Here is a 12,145-nt window from a genome sequence, read left to right as displayed (position 1 = left end):
TCGATCACGTCACCGAATAGCTTAAAGCTAAATTAACGAGCCTGTTTTGAAGATGTAAGAAGTATGTAAAAAAATTTAATAAGTGAAGGTAAAAAGTTGTCTGATCAATAGTGAAGTACTGATTAACAGAAAAATGTACTTAGGTACGGTATACGTATTTGTACTTAATTACTTCCCACCTCTGTGCCAAGCAGTTGCACTACCAGCATGTGATAGCCCTGGTGACAATAAATTCTACAGCAAATCTGATTGGGGTGGACAGCCAGGCTTTCCTCTGTTACCTCAGAAAATATAAGCAATGCTTTTTAATGGCAACAGTTATAAGAGTACAGCTGAAATGACTCCATGAAATTGAAGCTGTTGAGCCTCTTCACAGTACCTCCTTTGATGTAAATGGGTGTCTGCACAACTCTTTATTTCCTGTACTCTTAGATTTACTGAAAATGAGAGAAGTTGTTGACCTGGCGTCATTCTGCTAGGAATATCACCTCCTCCCTGTAGGATGCCTCATCGTTGTTTGTTTTCTCTATGGTAGTGTCATCAGCAAACAGGGAGTACAACAAGAGGCTCAGTACACTTCTCTGCGGGGTGTCCATGTTCAGAGTTAGACCGGAGGAGGTGTTCATGCCAATCCGCACCTACATCCAGTCGCATAGGTGTGGAACTGAGTCCTAAACCCAGTAGCTTGTATTTTTGTACAGTTGAAATGATTATGTTAAACACTGAGCTGTAGTCCAGATATAGCATTCTGAGCTTTTGTCCTGCCAGTGTCATGTGAAGTGCAAAGGGCATCGCATCCTCAGTAAACTGTTTTTATTAGGCAGTGGATCTCTGGGATATGTTTTTTAATGTGTGTTAACATGTCTCTCACAAAATCAGAATCAGAGTCAGAACTATTCTCAAAAGCAGTAGTCATAAATGCAGCTGACTAGAGATAGGGATAATAGTGGTGTTTTGAACCCAGTAGGTACTACTGAAGTGCTCAGAGACAGATCAAAACTGTGTGTGAAAATAGTTGGTCACTCCAGGTTTTCATAACACGTCCTGAAATTCCATCTGGTTTGCCAGCTTTCCGTATGTTGATTCCATTGAAAGTACTTGTCACGTGGTTCACAGAAACCACAGGCATAATCTCTTGCATTGCTGCGTGGGCTTGCAGCGGGGGGTCTTTGTTAGTGAGCTCGAAGTGGGCATAAAAAGCATTTAGTTAGTCAGGGAGTGACGCACAAGCAGCTCTAAATGTGGGTGATTAGAATTTCTAGGGTGTCAGGGTATAGATTCCTGTCACAGCCAACGCAGGTAAGGGCCCCAAAAGAGGCTTCTCGAGGTTTTGGTCTTGAGCAGTCAGTTGCACTATTTCCCTTTCAGGGGTTTAAAATCTCTTCTGCTTAACCATATGGTAACACACTGCCATGGAGCATGAGGATTTGAACCGAGGACCTCTTGACTTTGATCACATACACGGCGACTGAGCTATACGGCCATTCTTTTGGTTGTTGTCCATCTGTTGTATGTGTCAATCTATGGTCACCCCTTTCCACGGTGAAAAGGGTCCACCATATGACCACTACTGATAATTAATGATTTAAGAGATATTCCATTTTTAGTCTATTCTTTGAATACTGTTGTCATAGGTTTTTTTTTTGCCTTCTTTCATGCCTACCTCACGTACAATGAGCTGTTTTTGGTCTACTTGATACACTCAAGATTCACCACCGAAATATTATCAGGAAGCGGTGGTCCCACTTTTTATTGATAGATGGTGCACAGGGTAATTATTAATAAAAGGGTGACTGATAAACAATGTATATGACAATATTAAAATAGACATTGAAGCTAGATACAATCTATAGTAATGCTAAGATATTGGCTAAAATATTAGCTGTATTCACATTTTCTGTGAATTATTTAGAAAGTAGCAATAATGCTATTATGTTTTAATGTTAGAAAGGGCTGTGAATATGATCATAATGAAATTTGTTGAGAATTAAGGGATCATGATATGTTGTGGACATTTTTTACCTCAGAAAAATCCTGAATAGCTTAGCTAGCATGATTGTACAAATGTCCGAATTCAAAACACATAGTAGTGTTAAACCTAGTTTTGGGGGGAAAAGGGAGATTAGCCTAGCTAGCATGATTTCACAAACGTCAAACTAATAATAAATAAAAGTACTTCATTTCATTGTAATCAGAAAACCATTTTGTTGCTCAGAAAAAGAGTCGGGTTAGCACAGCTCGTAGTGTTTTTTCATTTACATTGCATTTTCTTCACAAAAATATTGCACAGAAGAAGGTTCTGGAAAAGATTGTAATCAGAAGGAAAATGCACCTGCCCTGTCATGTGAAAGAAATATTGCTATCCAGAAAAACACAATCATACTAATCCTAGCTAGTCATCCTTATAACTGTGGTGTTGATATTTATCATTTCTGCAGGTTATTATTAGTAAATATCTGTGTAATGTCAGATACTGGCATACATACAGTTTTACATACTGAAAAATGCAGTCTTAACCCTGTCTTACAGGGATATTGGATTTTAATATTTCCCAGCTGACCAGCTACCAAAATACAAGTCAAACTAATTCTGAGGCAAAAATATAAATTTTTGTCAGCTAGTATGTTTTTCTTTTTCTTTTTTTTTGTTACTTTACAAACCGGTCAAGAGATAAACTGACTATTGTGCTATTTATTTAAAAGAAACTTCTCTGTTTTTGTATTCATAGCCTAAATCAAAATCCAATTTTTTTTTTTTTTTACCAGCACTAACCAGATGGCAAAGGCATTGTCCAAGCTCAGCCTGTGATTTGGCACCTGGTACCCGATCGAACTAAACCAAGAGTTTTCAGCAGGTTTTTCCAACAGGGTTTTTATACTCGGAGGATGACATCTCCTGGCTTCTATCTTAAATTGAGTATTACTAGCTCAACATACGAGCTTTTTAGCACACTTTCCACAGACCAGATGCTGTAATCTCATTAAAAACCGAGTTCTTTTTGTGATTAGCTGCAGGATACTGGAAGCTTTTCTCTTCTTCTTTGGATCTCTCTGAAGACCTTTAATTTATTTACAAGCTGTAAGAGTGGCATAAGTAGTTGTGCTGACGTCCACTGTTTTCTGCTTTATAGATTTTCCTGGCTTGTCTCTGTGCCATCTGGAACATCTTTGGATCTATAAGAGTAAGTAGAAAGCATGAATGATGAATGGCAAATGAACATCTCATAAAACAGCTAACACATACTTGCAGCTAAAACAGAATATCCTGGAACTGTTTGTTGTCTTTCCTGAGAACACATGGAGGTTAAGATATCTTTTTAGTATCAGGTTTTTCTTTAAACTTTGTGCACATAATATTTTGTGTATATCATTTTTCCCTATTGCATTTCCATAATCTTTGACTATTTCGAACCACTTTGTCAAAGCCTGCAATGTTTGGAGAATGTTCCTCTGAAATTCTGGTGATGATTTGAATTACTCAGGAACCTTGCACTAATGGTTAGTGACTAACCTGAAATGGCTCATGACAGCACAAGCATGATAACTTTTTTTTTATGCAAATCTACCTTGTATTTCTGCTTACTGGCCAGTTGATTATGTACATCTTAGATGTAGGTCACCTTTTCAGTGAACACTTACAGACTTAGGCCTATCTATTGCTAAAGACAATTGAGTAACCCCTTCTTACCATTTCATCAATAAAAAAATGGGCCTCCATAGAACCGTGACTGATTAAAAATCATGTGGGTGGTAGACCATTTTCAGCCCAGCAGTGACAATGATACGGTAGTGCTTGTGTATGGTGTCTGGCCATGCATTGTCACCCTTTATCCTTTTATATATATGGCAAACGTTTTTCTGTGAAAAGTGACCACTATTAAGCTACTACTGACAAGAGTGCTTATTTGAGTGGTGGTCCATTCTCAGCACAGAATATGTTTGCCATTATTCTTTCTGGTCTATCTCACAGACACATTTTTTTTACTTTTATTACACTCATATCAGTGGTTCAGATACTAAAAATTTACCATCCAAATAATATCAAGATAGCAGTGTTCCCTTTTCATTGATAAATGGAGCATAATGTGATTATTATTAAAGGGGTGACTGATAAAAAGCCCATATGATAGATTCCCACAATATTGGAAAATGAATAATGGTGCTAGATACAATCTATAGGTGTGCATAATGTTGAGTATTGGGTAAAAATGGAAAATATACTTGTTGGGTATGTTACTTACCATAGCCAAATTGTGTAACAGTGTGCAAGAAATGCTGCAGTTAGTACATCCCAGGTTAGTCTTTTAAAAATGTTATGTATTTGGTAGTAAAAGGATATGTGCAGCCATGTCTACAGGCACAGATTGAATGTAACTGGACATTATTTCTTCTGCTGCAGCTTTAATACAAGGTTATTTGTATCCTGGTTGGAATTATAGGCCTTTTTACACACAGCCCTGAAAGTAGTGAAATTGGTGTCTGTCCGACAATCAGCTGCTCTTTACTTTCTTCTTCTGCTGTGCAATTACATTAATAGCTCTTGCACATTTGCGTTAATAAACGGTCAACACTGTATTGTATTCATTTGCACAAAAGAAGTAAGAGGCTGAAAAGTCAGATGTTCTAATCTTATAGATAAAAAAAATGCACTAGTAAGAAAATAATCTCATCAAGACTCTTTAATTCAGACTCTGATTTAAGTGAAGTGTTTATGATAACAGATAATATTTAAAATTTTTAAAAAAAAAATAAAATAAAAATAATTAAATTAAATAATAACAAATTAAACAAATATACTGCATATAAAAAAACACTCCAGCATGTGAAACCAAGTTACATAGCACATAATGTTCCCACTTTACTTAACTTTAAGGCACACCAAACACAAAACCATGATAATGACAAACACAGATTGTTATAAATAGAGCAAATATATACAAAGCATAGCACAGAATCCAAAGCCAACATAATATTTGCAATGTACTTGTCTGAAGGAGAACAATAGCGGGCCTTATACAAAACCTTGAGAGATCCCAGACTGCACTTCTCAGGCTTTAAAGAATTTCTCTTGATCCCGGGAAAAGGATTTCAGTTTAGAATTACGCGATGCGAGAATTTGTCTAGACTAACCCTGTTTTAAATTCTGTCTGTAAAAATATCATAGCTAATAGCAGGAATGCATTGATACCATTTTCACTGTTTTTTTGGTACTGAACAATACCAACAATGATACTGAAATTAGTAAGCTATTGAGTATTAATTAATCAAGGGCATCAGTTAAAATGCTATTTATCTGTTTTTATGCTTTATCTGGTTTTAATAGTGATCGAATGTGCATACAAGAACTAGGCTTCTTTGTTCTATTGTTGGATTATCAAAGATCTAATTTTGTTTAACTTCGGAAAAGAGCTTATGTATACCTATAAGTAAAATACCTTTCACAGCATCTGAAACACTTGTTTTCAAAGACCTTTTTTTCAAGTTAATGTCTCTCACCTAGTGTAATGTATTTAGCCATTTTTCTATACTTATCCACTGATTGCTGCAGTGTGCTGCTGGCAAATAATTTGTCATGTATGTTTAAGATGTTTACTCAGGTTATTGAAAAATGATCTATAATGCTGTAATAATAGCCATCTTGATATTTAAAAAAAGGAGACGAGTTGCAGTCAAAATAATGTTTGCCAGCATTATTAATGAAATACATCTGGAAAAACTATGCTGTAAATATCTGTCACTAGCATGACAATGGTACACAGAACATTTTTATTAGAAATGAATGCCAAATAAATAACAAGTGGTGGACCGTAATATATTAAATGTAATTCATTACTGTACTTAATTAGCTTTTTCACGTATAGTACTTTACTGAAGTATTTCCATTTTAGAAGACTTTTACTTCTTCTTTTACTTTTACTTTTACTCCACTACATTTCAAAGTCCAGTATTTTACTTTTTACTTAACTACATTCTGCAAAATCAGTCGTTCCTTTTTATTTATGAGTGGATAAAAACTAGTCAAACACGCAGCAATCCACTAATCAGGGTGTTTTAAACTTGTTCTGATAGCCACTTGGTGGTATCTACTTATTACCAACATCCAGTTCAGCGTCAGTTAAACAGCAAGCAAAACATTTTTAGAGAAATAAATGATGGAAGAAACTCAACTCAAACTTGAGCACCTGTGGTCTTTTTTTTTTTTTTTTTATAATTGAAGTATAGTCTAATTAATATCATTCTATTGATAATGTGCCAAGAGTAACATTAGAGTCTTTTTACATAAACTGAGTTGATTAAGCAGCAGTCTTGTGACAAATACTACAATAGGAACATTATAGCCATGATAATTCATGGAACTTTGAACTTTGAACATAGTACAGAGACCTTTTACTTTTACCGGAGTAATATTTTACCTACTGTATCTCTACTTTTACTCAAGTACATGGTTTGTGCACTTCGTCCACCACTGTGAATGTATAATAGCAGGATCGCTATCAATGCATCCCTTGTAAATTGTCAGTTGGCAAATGCTGCTTTCCAGCGGTGCACAAAACGGAAAAATAACTACAATCTGAGGCAAGCAATAAGTCACTGACCTGAATTAAAAGCTAAATTCTGTACTACAGTGCTTGTTAAAACCAGACTGAATTAAATCATGCTTATTTTAGAAATGTACAACTATTATTGTAAAGTATAATAGTCGTTGTGATGGTAATAATAATAATAATAATAATAATAATAATAATAATAATAAATTATATTATAATTCTATAACAAATGGGCTTGATTTATAATTTAAAAATGTTTAATAATTTTTACAGCACAAATAGAGACAGAATGTAAAATTACCAGTAAAATTCAAGATAAGTGAAAACGCACAAATATTTACTCTTAATTCCACCAGGGTTGAACATCAGTAGCCACTGTAGCTTTGTCGTAGCTTTGTTCGCAATGCAGACATGCAGAATAAAAAAAAAATTCAGTTACAACAAGAATGTCAAATGCACAGTGTTAAAAAAAGGAGAAGAAGAAGAAGCCAAGAGGGCGCACAAGTTTGAAAGAGAAATCTCATATACCCATTTAAAGTTTCATTTCATGCTGAAATTGGTCTAGAATTTATTACTGGTTCTACTTCCTCTCGAATGTTCTGCCCGTTGGCATGCTGGGGCTCTTTTGCGGGAACCCCGTCAGGAATAAGAAGAGTCATCCTGCTGGATTTGTCTGAATTCTCATGCACAACTCCAGGGCTGGCAATGAACTTCCTAGGAAAGGAACTGCTAGACAGAGAGGTGGAGGAGGAACTCCAGCCTGGTAAGAGACCCGATGTTGTATGAGAGTCAGTATCTCTGCTGAAGAACCGAGGGCTGGCTGAGGCATGATTGCTGTTCGTGCAAACTGAGTTGTTGTCCATGTAGATCTGGATAGCGGGACCCATGTGGGATCGGTAGTTGTAGGGTCTCCAGCCTTTCCTCTGCTGGCACTGACAGCGCAGTATGCGGATAAATCCCTGTTTAAACTCACGGCTGGTGCAGGGGTAGATGATGGGGTTTAGGCAGCTGTTGAAGTAGCCAAGCCAGAAAATCACCTTGAAAAAAGTCTCTGGAGGACGCAGGTTGGTATTGAAGGAACCTAAAAAACAAGTTGAAGTGAAGTAATTCACAGTTGATCAATTTTCTCTTGAACCAGTAGATGGCATGGTTCAGCTAATGAACGCTTTAGAAGCAATATGAGTAATGTTTGTAAGTAATGGTAGGGGTTTTAAAATAGGAACCCAAACTGTTATCACATACCATGCACGCTTTGCAGATTAGAGCACTGTTCCACCACTGGCATGAAAATCATGCACAAATTTGCATCACTTGAAGGGGATTTGGAACACGAATTGAAATCTATAGTAAGTGCTGAATATGAGGCACTCAAGGCAACGAACTCACACACCAACACACTAGAGAGCTCTTTTTCTGATGCGACAATTGATTTGCAAGTTGTTTCTGGAGCGTTTTGTTGAGCCTGATGTTTCAGAACGAAGAACAATAACAGCCGTTTTCCTGTACATATCTACTTGCCTGCATATATTCAGCCAATTATGTGGCCGCAATGTGACGCATCAAATCATGCAGTCACAGATCATGAGCTTCAGATCTCAGTGATGATAGCATGGTTGTTGGTGCCACAACAGGCTAGTGTAAGTATTTCAGAAATTGCAGATATCTACGGAAACTACAGATTCTGAAGTCAGTACCAGAAAGAAGAAAAGGGCTCAGAAAATCACTCTGGATCTCTCACATACTTTTTGAACGTTTACCAACTGGCCAGCGCTACAGAACATTAAACACCAGGACAACTAGGCGCAAGAAAAGTTTCTTCTCCCAGGCAATCTGCCTCATGAACAGTTAAATACGCTTCTTATTGTGCAATAAAAATATAGGGTTAGGGTTCATGTTTTATTTTTTATTTGATATTATTTATAAAAAATGTGCAACTGGAAGCTTTTCTCACCAAAAAAAATTTGTAAGTACAAACATACTTGGCAATAAAAATTCCAAAATGAAATCTAAAAAGCATGGTCAGACTGGTTTGGAGTTGACAGGAACGCAACAAAAAATAACCTTTTACTAGTATGAGCAAAAAATGCAATCTCAGTATGCACAACAAAACAAATTGAAGAGTGAAAAAAGGCCAGGAAATCAACTTTCGGTGAACGGATGTTTCGAATGCATGATTTCTCCAACTCCACAAACTGTACCTTACGCAGATCAACTGTTCTTTTTGCTCATTGATTTGAAACATACTACTACACATCCTCCAATTACAACTTAATCAACTGTTACATAAGAAAAGGAGCTCGCTAGTGTTCCAATGTGTAAGAGTTCATTTCCTTGAGTGCATCGTATTCAGTGGTTTTCTTTTAACGCATCTGATCCCTGTTTATGCTAAAATATTGAAGAAAATAATTACTGATTAAGTTTTTATTTTGATATTCGTTTTGTTCTGACTTTAATTCATGTATTTGTATTAGTCGATTTTGAAACTTTTATCATAGTTGTTGATGCACAAAATATGAATATGAATGTTTTTTTAATGTAGCACAAAAAAAAGAATCCTCATTCTTTGTCATTTTCAGTTTTTTGCAGACCACCACTCCTTTAAGCTGAAATATATAATGTATTAATAAACTCTTCTAAAAAATATTTAATTATTTTACAAAAAGATACAAAATAAATAGATATTTACAAGTAATGAAAATGAATGCCCTGACTAGACTTATTCTTATTAAATGTAAAATTTTTCACTTTTTAGAGGGAATTTTCAGATTTATTAAGGTAGAAATACTTTGATCAAAGAGACAAAATCACGTGTTAATACAAAGAGAGTGTCACAAGACATGACTTATTCTGCGTGGTGATCTGTAATTCTTCAGTAGTACTTGCGGCTAGAATTGAATTATATTGCTAATAGTGTTTTGGATGTGAAAGCTCTCTCTCTGAAGCCGAGTATTAAGAGTAATTTACAGAAGAATAAGGATGCTTGATTTAATTGAATAATGCCCTTGAGTTAATGGGAGTATTTGCCACCCCAGATGTAAGCTTTAATGATGTGTTTTTAAGGAAGCTACTTATAATTCAAGGTTTCAGATTAGGTACGAAACCCCCCTGAGCGCACTAATCTGTCTGTCTGAGAAAATGCTTGCTTGTCATCGTTTTAGGACAAATGTGACAGAAATGCCATAGGAACAAATGGAAAGACAAGTGAACAAATATGGGACGAAAGTAACACACATGAATCTATCAAGTGGAAAGGCTCCTGCTTGTCCTGTCAGTTATTCTTTTTATTATTTATGTCTTACTAAAACAAGCGTATGATGATGCTAGGACTCAGCTATGATGACGGCCATAAAAGGATACAGGATGCACAACATCTCAAAAAGATTTCCTTTGGGAGAAGTGGAATAGTGAATGGAAGAGCTGAGAGGCAAAAGGAAGACGTTTGGATATGCCCAATGGATTTTAATGACCTTTATATATCTGAATATCCAAAATGAAATATATATATATATATATATATATATATATATATATATATATATATATATATATATATATAAATTTCTAAAGACTGTAAATAATGGAACAGGAAAAGACATTAAAATGAAGCAAGCTCTGATGCACCGAAACAACGTTTAAGTTAAAAAATGACCAAAAAATTTATATACATTACATTCTTATTGGTTACTTAATAAGGATCAATAGACCAATGGCCAGGCTGGTTTTAGCTGACGGAAAGGTGGTAAACAGAAAAGTACTCAGGCTTTCCTAATCAGACAATTTAAAATTGTCCCCTATTCTTCATTTGTCAAAACCAAAAGTGATGATTTGAGTTTTTCCTGTCAGAATAAACTGTTTGGCCGTAGCCTTTTTTTTTTTTCATTTTCTTCTCCAATAAAGTGCTAATTAAGTATGTGAAAAATTGCCACTAACGTTTTTCCATAAGCAGATAGTAAATTAGGGGGTGGAACTGGAATGAAATTATTCCATTTTGACCTTTGCATAATAACTTCATTTTTACCTGGAGAACAGAGAAACAATTCATTCCAGAGAAAAAAATTACCATATAATTATCAAATAACACAAGCATTTTCCTTTGTGTTTCCACATCAAAAGTTTCATTCTGCTCCTCACCTTGCACAAGGCAGGGTATAATTAAAGACACACTCTGCAAATAGTCTTCATCAGACATCCTACTGTATCCTACTGTAGCCATCAGGACTATAACTTACACACGGGATCCTAAACAGGCTTGAATTACAGTGCTTTATTGCCCCCTTGTGTACTTTCTTTACAATAATTATTCATATTCAGACTTCTAAATTACATTAGCATGGCATGCGAAGACTAAGGCCACCAAGAGGGAAGATTAACCATCCCGAAGGTCGCACACATGGAAAATCTTTCTTCCAAAATCATCCCTGCAGGACAAACACAGCTGACCCATAGTGCGAGGTGGCCAGCTATAGGAGAGCAGAGCATTTCAGTCATAAAAAAATGAAAGCAGATGCTTCATTCCTGACCTGTTTGGGCGTATATGTGGTGGGAACGCTACCGCTTTGGTATTCCCACACCTCGGCACTCTCCTAGCAGCTCACAAGGGGAGAAAGCCTGGGAATTAGAGAGCCCTTCGAAAAAGACATTGGCATTTCCTCTACATTCCTCTATGAGACCTCAACAAGATTCAGGGCTTGACAGGATTGCACTTAACCAATACAGCAACAAACCAATTAATCCTGACCAGATTAAATAATATAGACAGATAGACAGACGAGGGATTTATGTATTTGTCCTATACAAAGCATAATGCATTAGTAGTGATAAGGGGGGTGTGTATTTAAAAAGTGTGAGGGTTCAATTTGATAATTATTCCTTGCTTCCAAAATGTCTGCATGAGCAAATAGCATTACTGAACATAAAACGTGGTTATGCTTAATTTCATAATGTTACTTTGCAAACTCTTAACAGGTGTGGCGATAGACCATATTTTAAACTTTACCACAAAAAATATACACATATGTTCATCTGCTGTACTCTAAATTAATGTTCTTGCCATGTGATCTTTTAAGTAACAGATCAGAGAGCTTCAGTGAAACTCGAATTATATTCTGACTGAATGTTTCTAGCCCTATAGTTGAACTCTGGTTTGATAAACTTCCATAAGCGTAATAACTGGATACTCTGCAAAAGAGGATGTGCTACTGAAGCTCATGCTTGGAAAACTGGATATGCTGAATAATGGACAGTTTTTTTCTTTTTTGTACATTAAGGTGCCTTTGTTGCAGTATATTTATATTTTGACCCATAACTTAAAGACCTAAATCATTTTAGCTTAAAACTTTTAATTTTTTATTTGCTCTACAAAAAAAATTCTTAAATTCTTTGTGAAAGGAAAATACGTTGTTATGGAGATACAATACAAAATAAAGCCCCCTTACAAATGAATGATGGAATATTTTTCATGAGTGTGCTACAGCCAATAAAAATGATGACCCTGAACAAATTGAGTTTTTTCAAAACAAACCATTATTTCACCACAGCCAGCATCATGATAGGGAACTGGCTTTTTTTATGAAAATACATTTTCATGAATTTTTATTT

At 35.7% G+C, this 12,145-nt stretch overlaps 1 protein-coding gene across 2 annotated transcripts in view; it reads right to left on the bottom strand.

Annotated features, from left to right (window-relative positions):
• Positions 1 to 2,647: 2,647 nt before the first annotated feature.
• adra1ba (adrenoceptor alpha 1Ba) overlaps positions 2,648 to 12,145 on the bottom strand; it is a 12,776-nt gene continuing 3,278 nt past the window's right edge. The window contains exon 2 of one of the 2 annotated variants that reach the window (XM_046867449.1): positions 2,648 to 3,173. In XM_046867449.1, the coding sequence (XP_046723405.1) occupies positions 3,070 to 3,173 (104 nt within the window). In that variant the 3' untranslated portion in view covers positions 2,648 to 3,069. Of the gene's footprint in view, positions 3,174 to 6,040; positions 7,629 to 12,145 lie in introns of those variants that run through there. The other variant, XM_046867448.1, reaches the window with a different exon arrangement.

Source organism: Silurus meridionalis, chromosome 15, assembly GCF_014805685.1.
Source record: "Silurus meridionalis isolate SWU-2019-XX chromosome 15, ASM1480568v1, whole genome shotgun sequence".
In the NCBI taxonomy this organism is placed as follows: Eukaryota; Metazoa; Chordata; class Actinopteri; order Siluriformes; family Siluridae; genus Silurus; species Silurus meridionalis.
The sequence above is the reverse complement of the archived record's forward strand: the minus strand, read 5'-3'. Positions and strand labels throughout refer to the sequence as shown.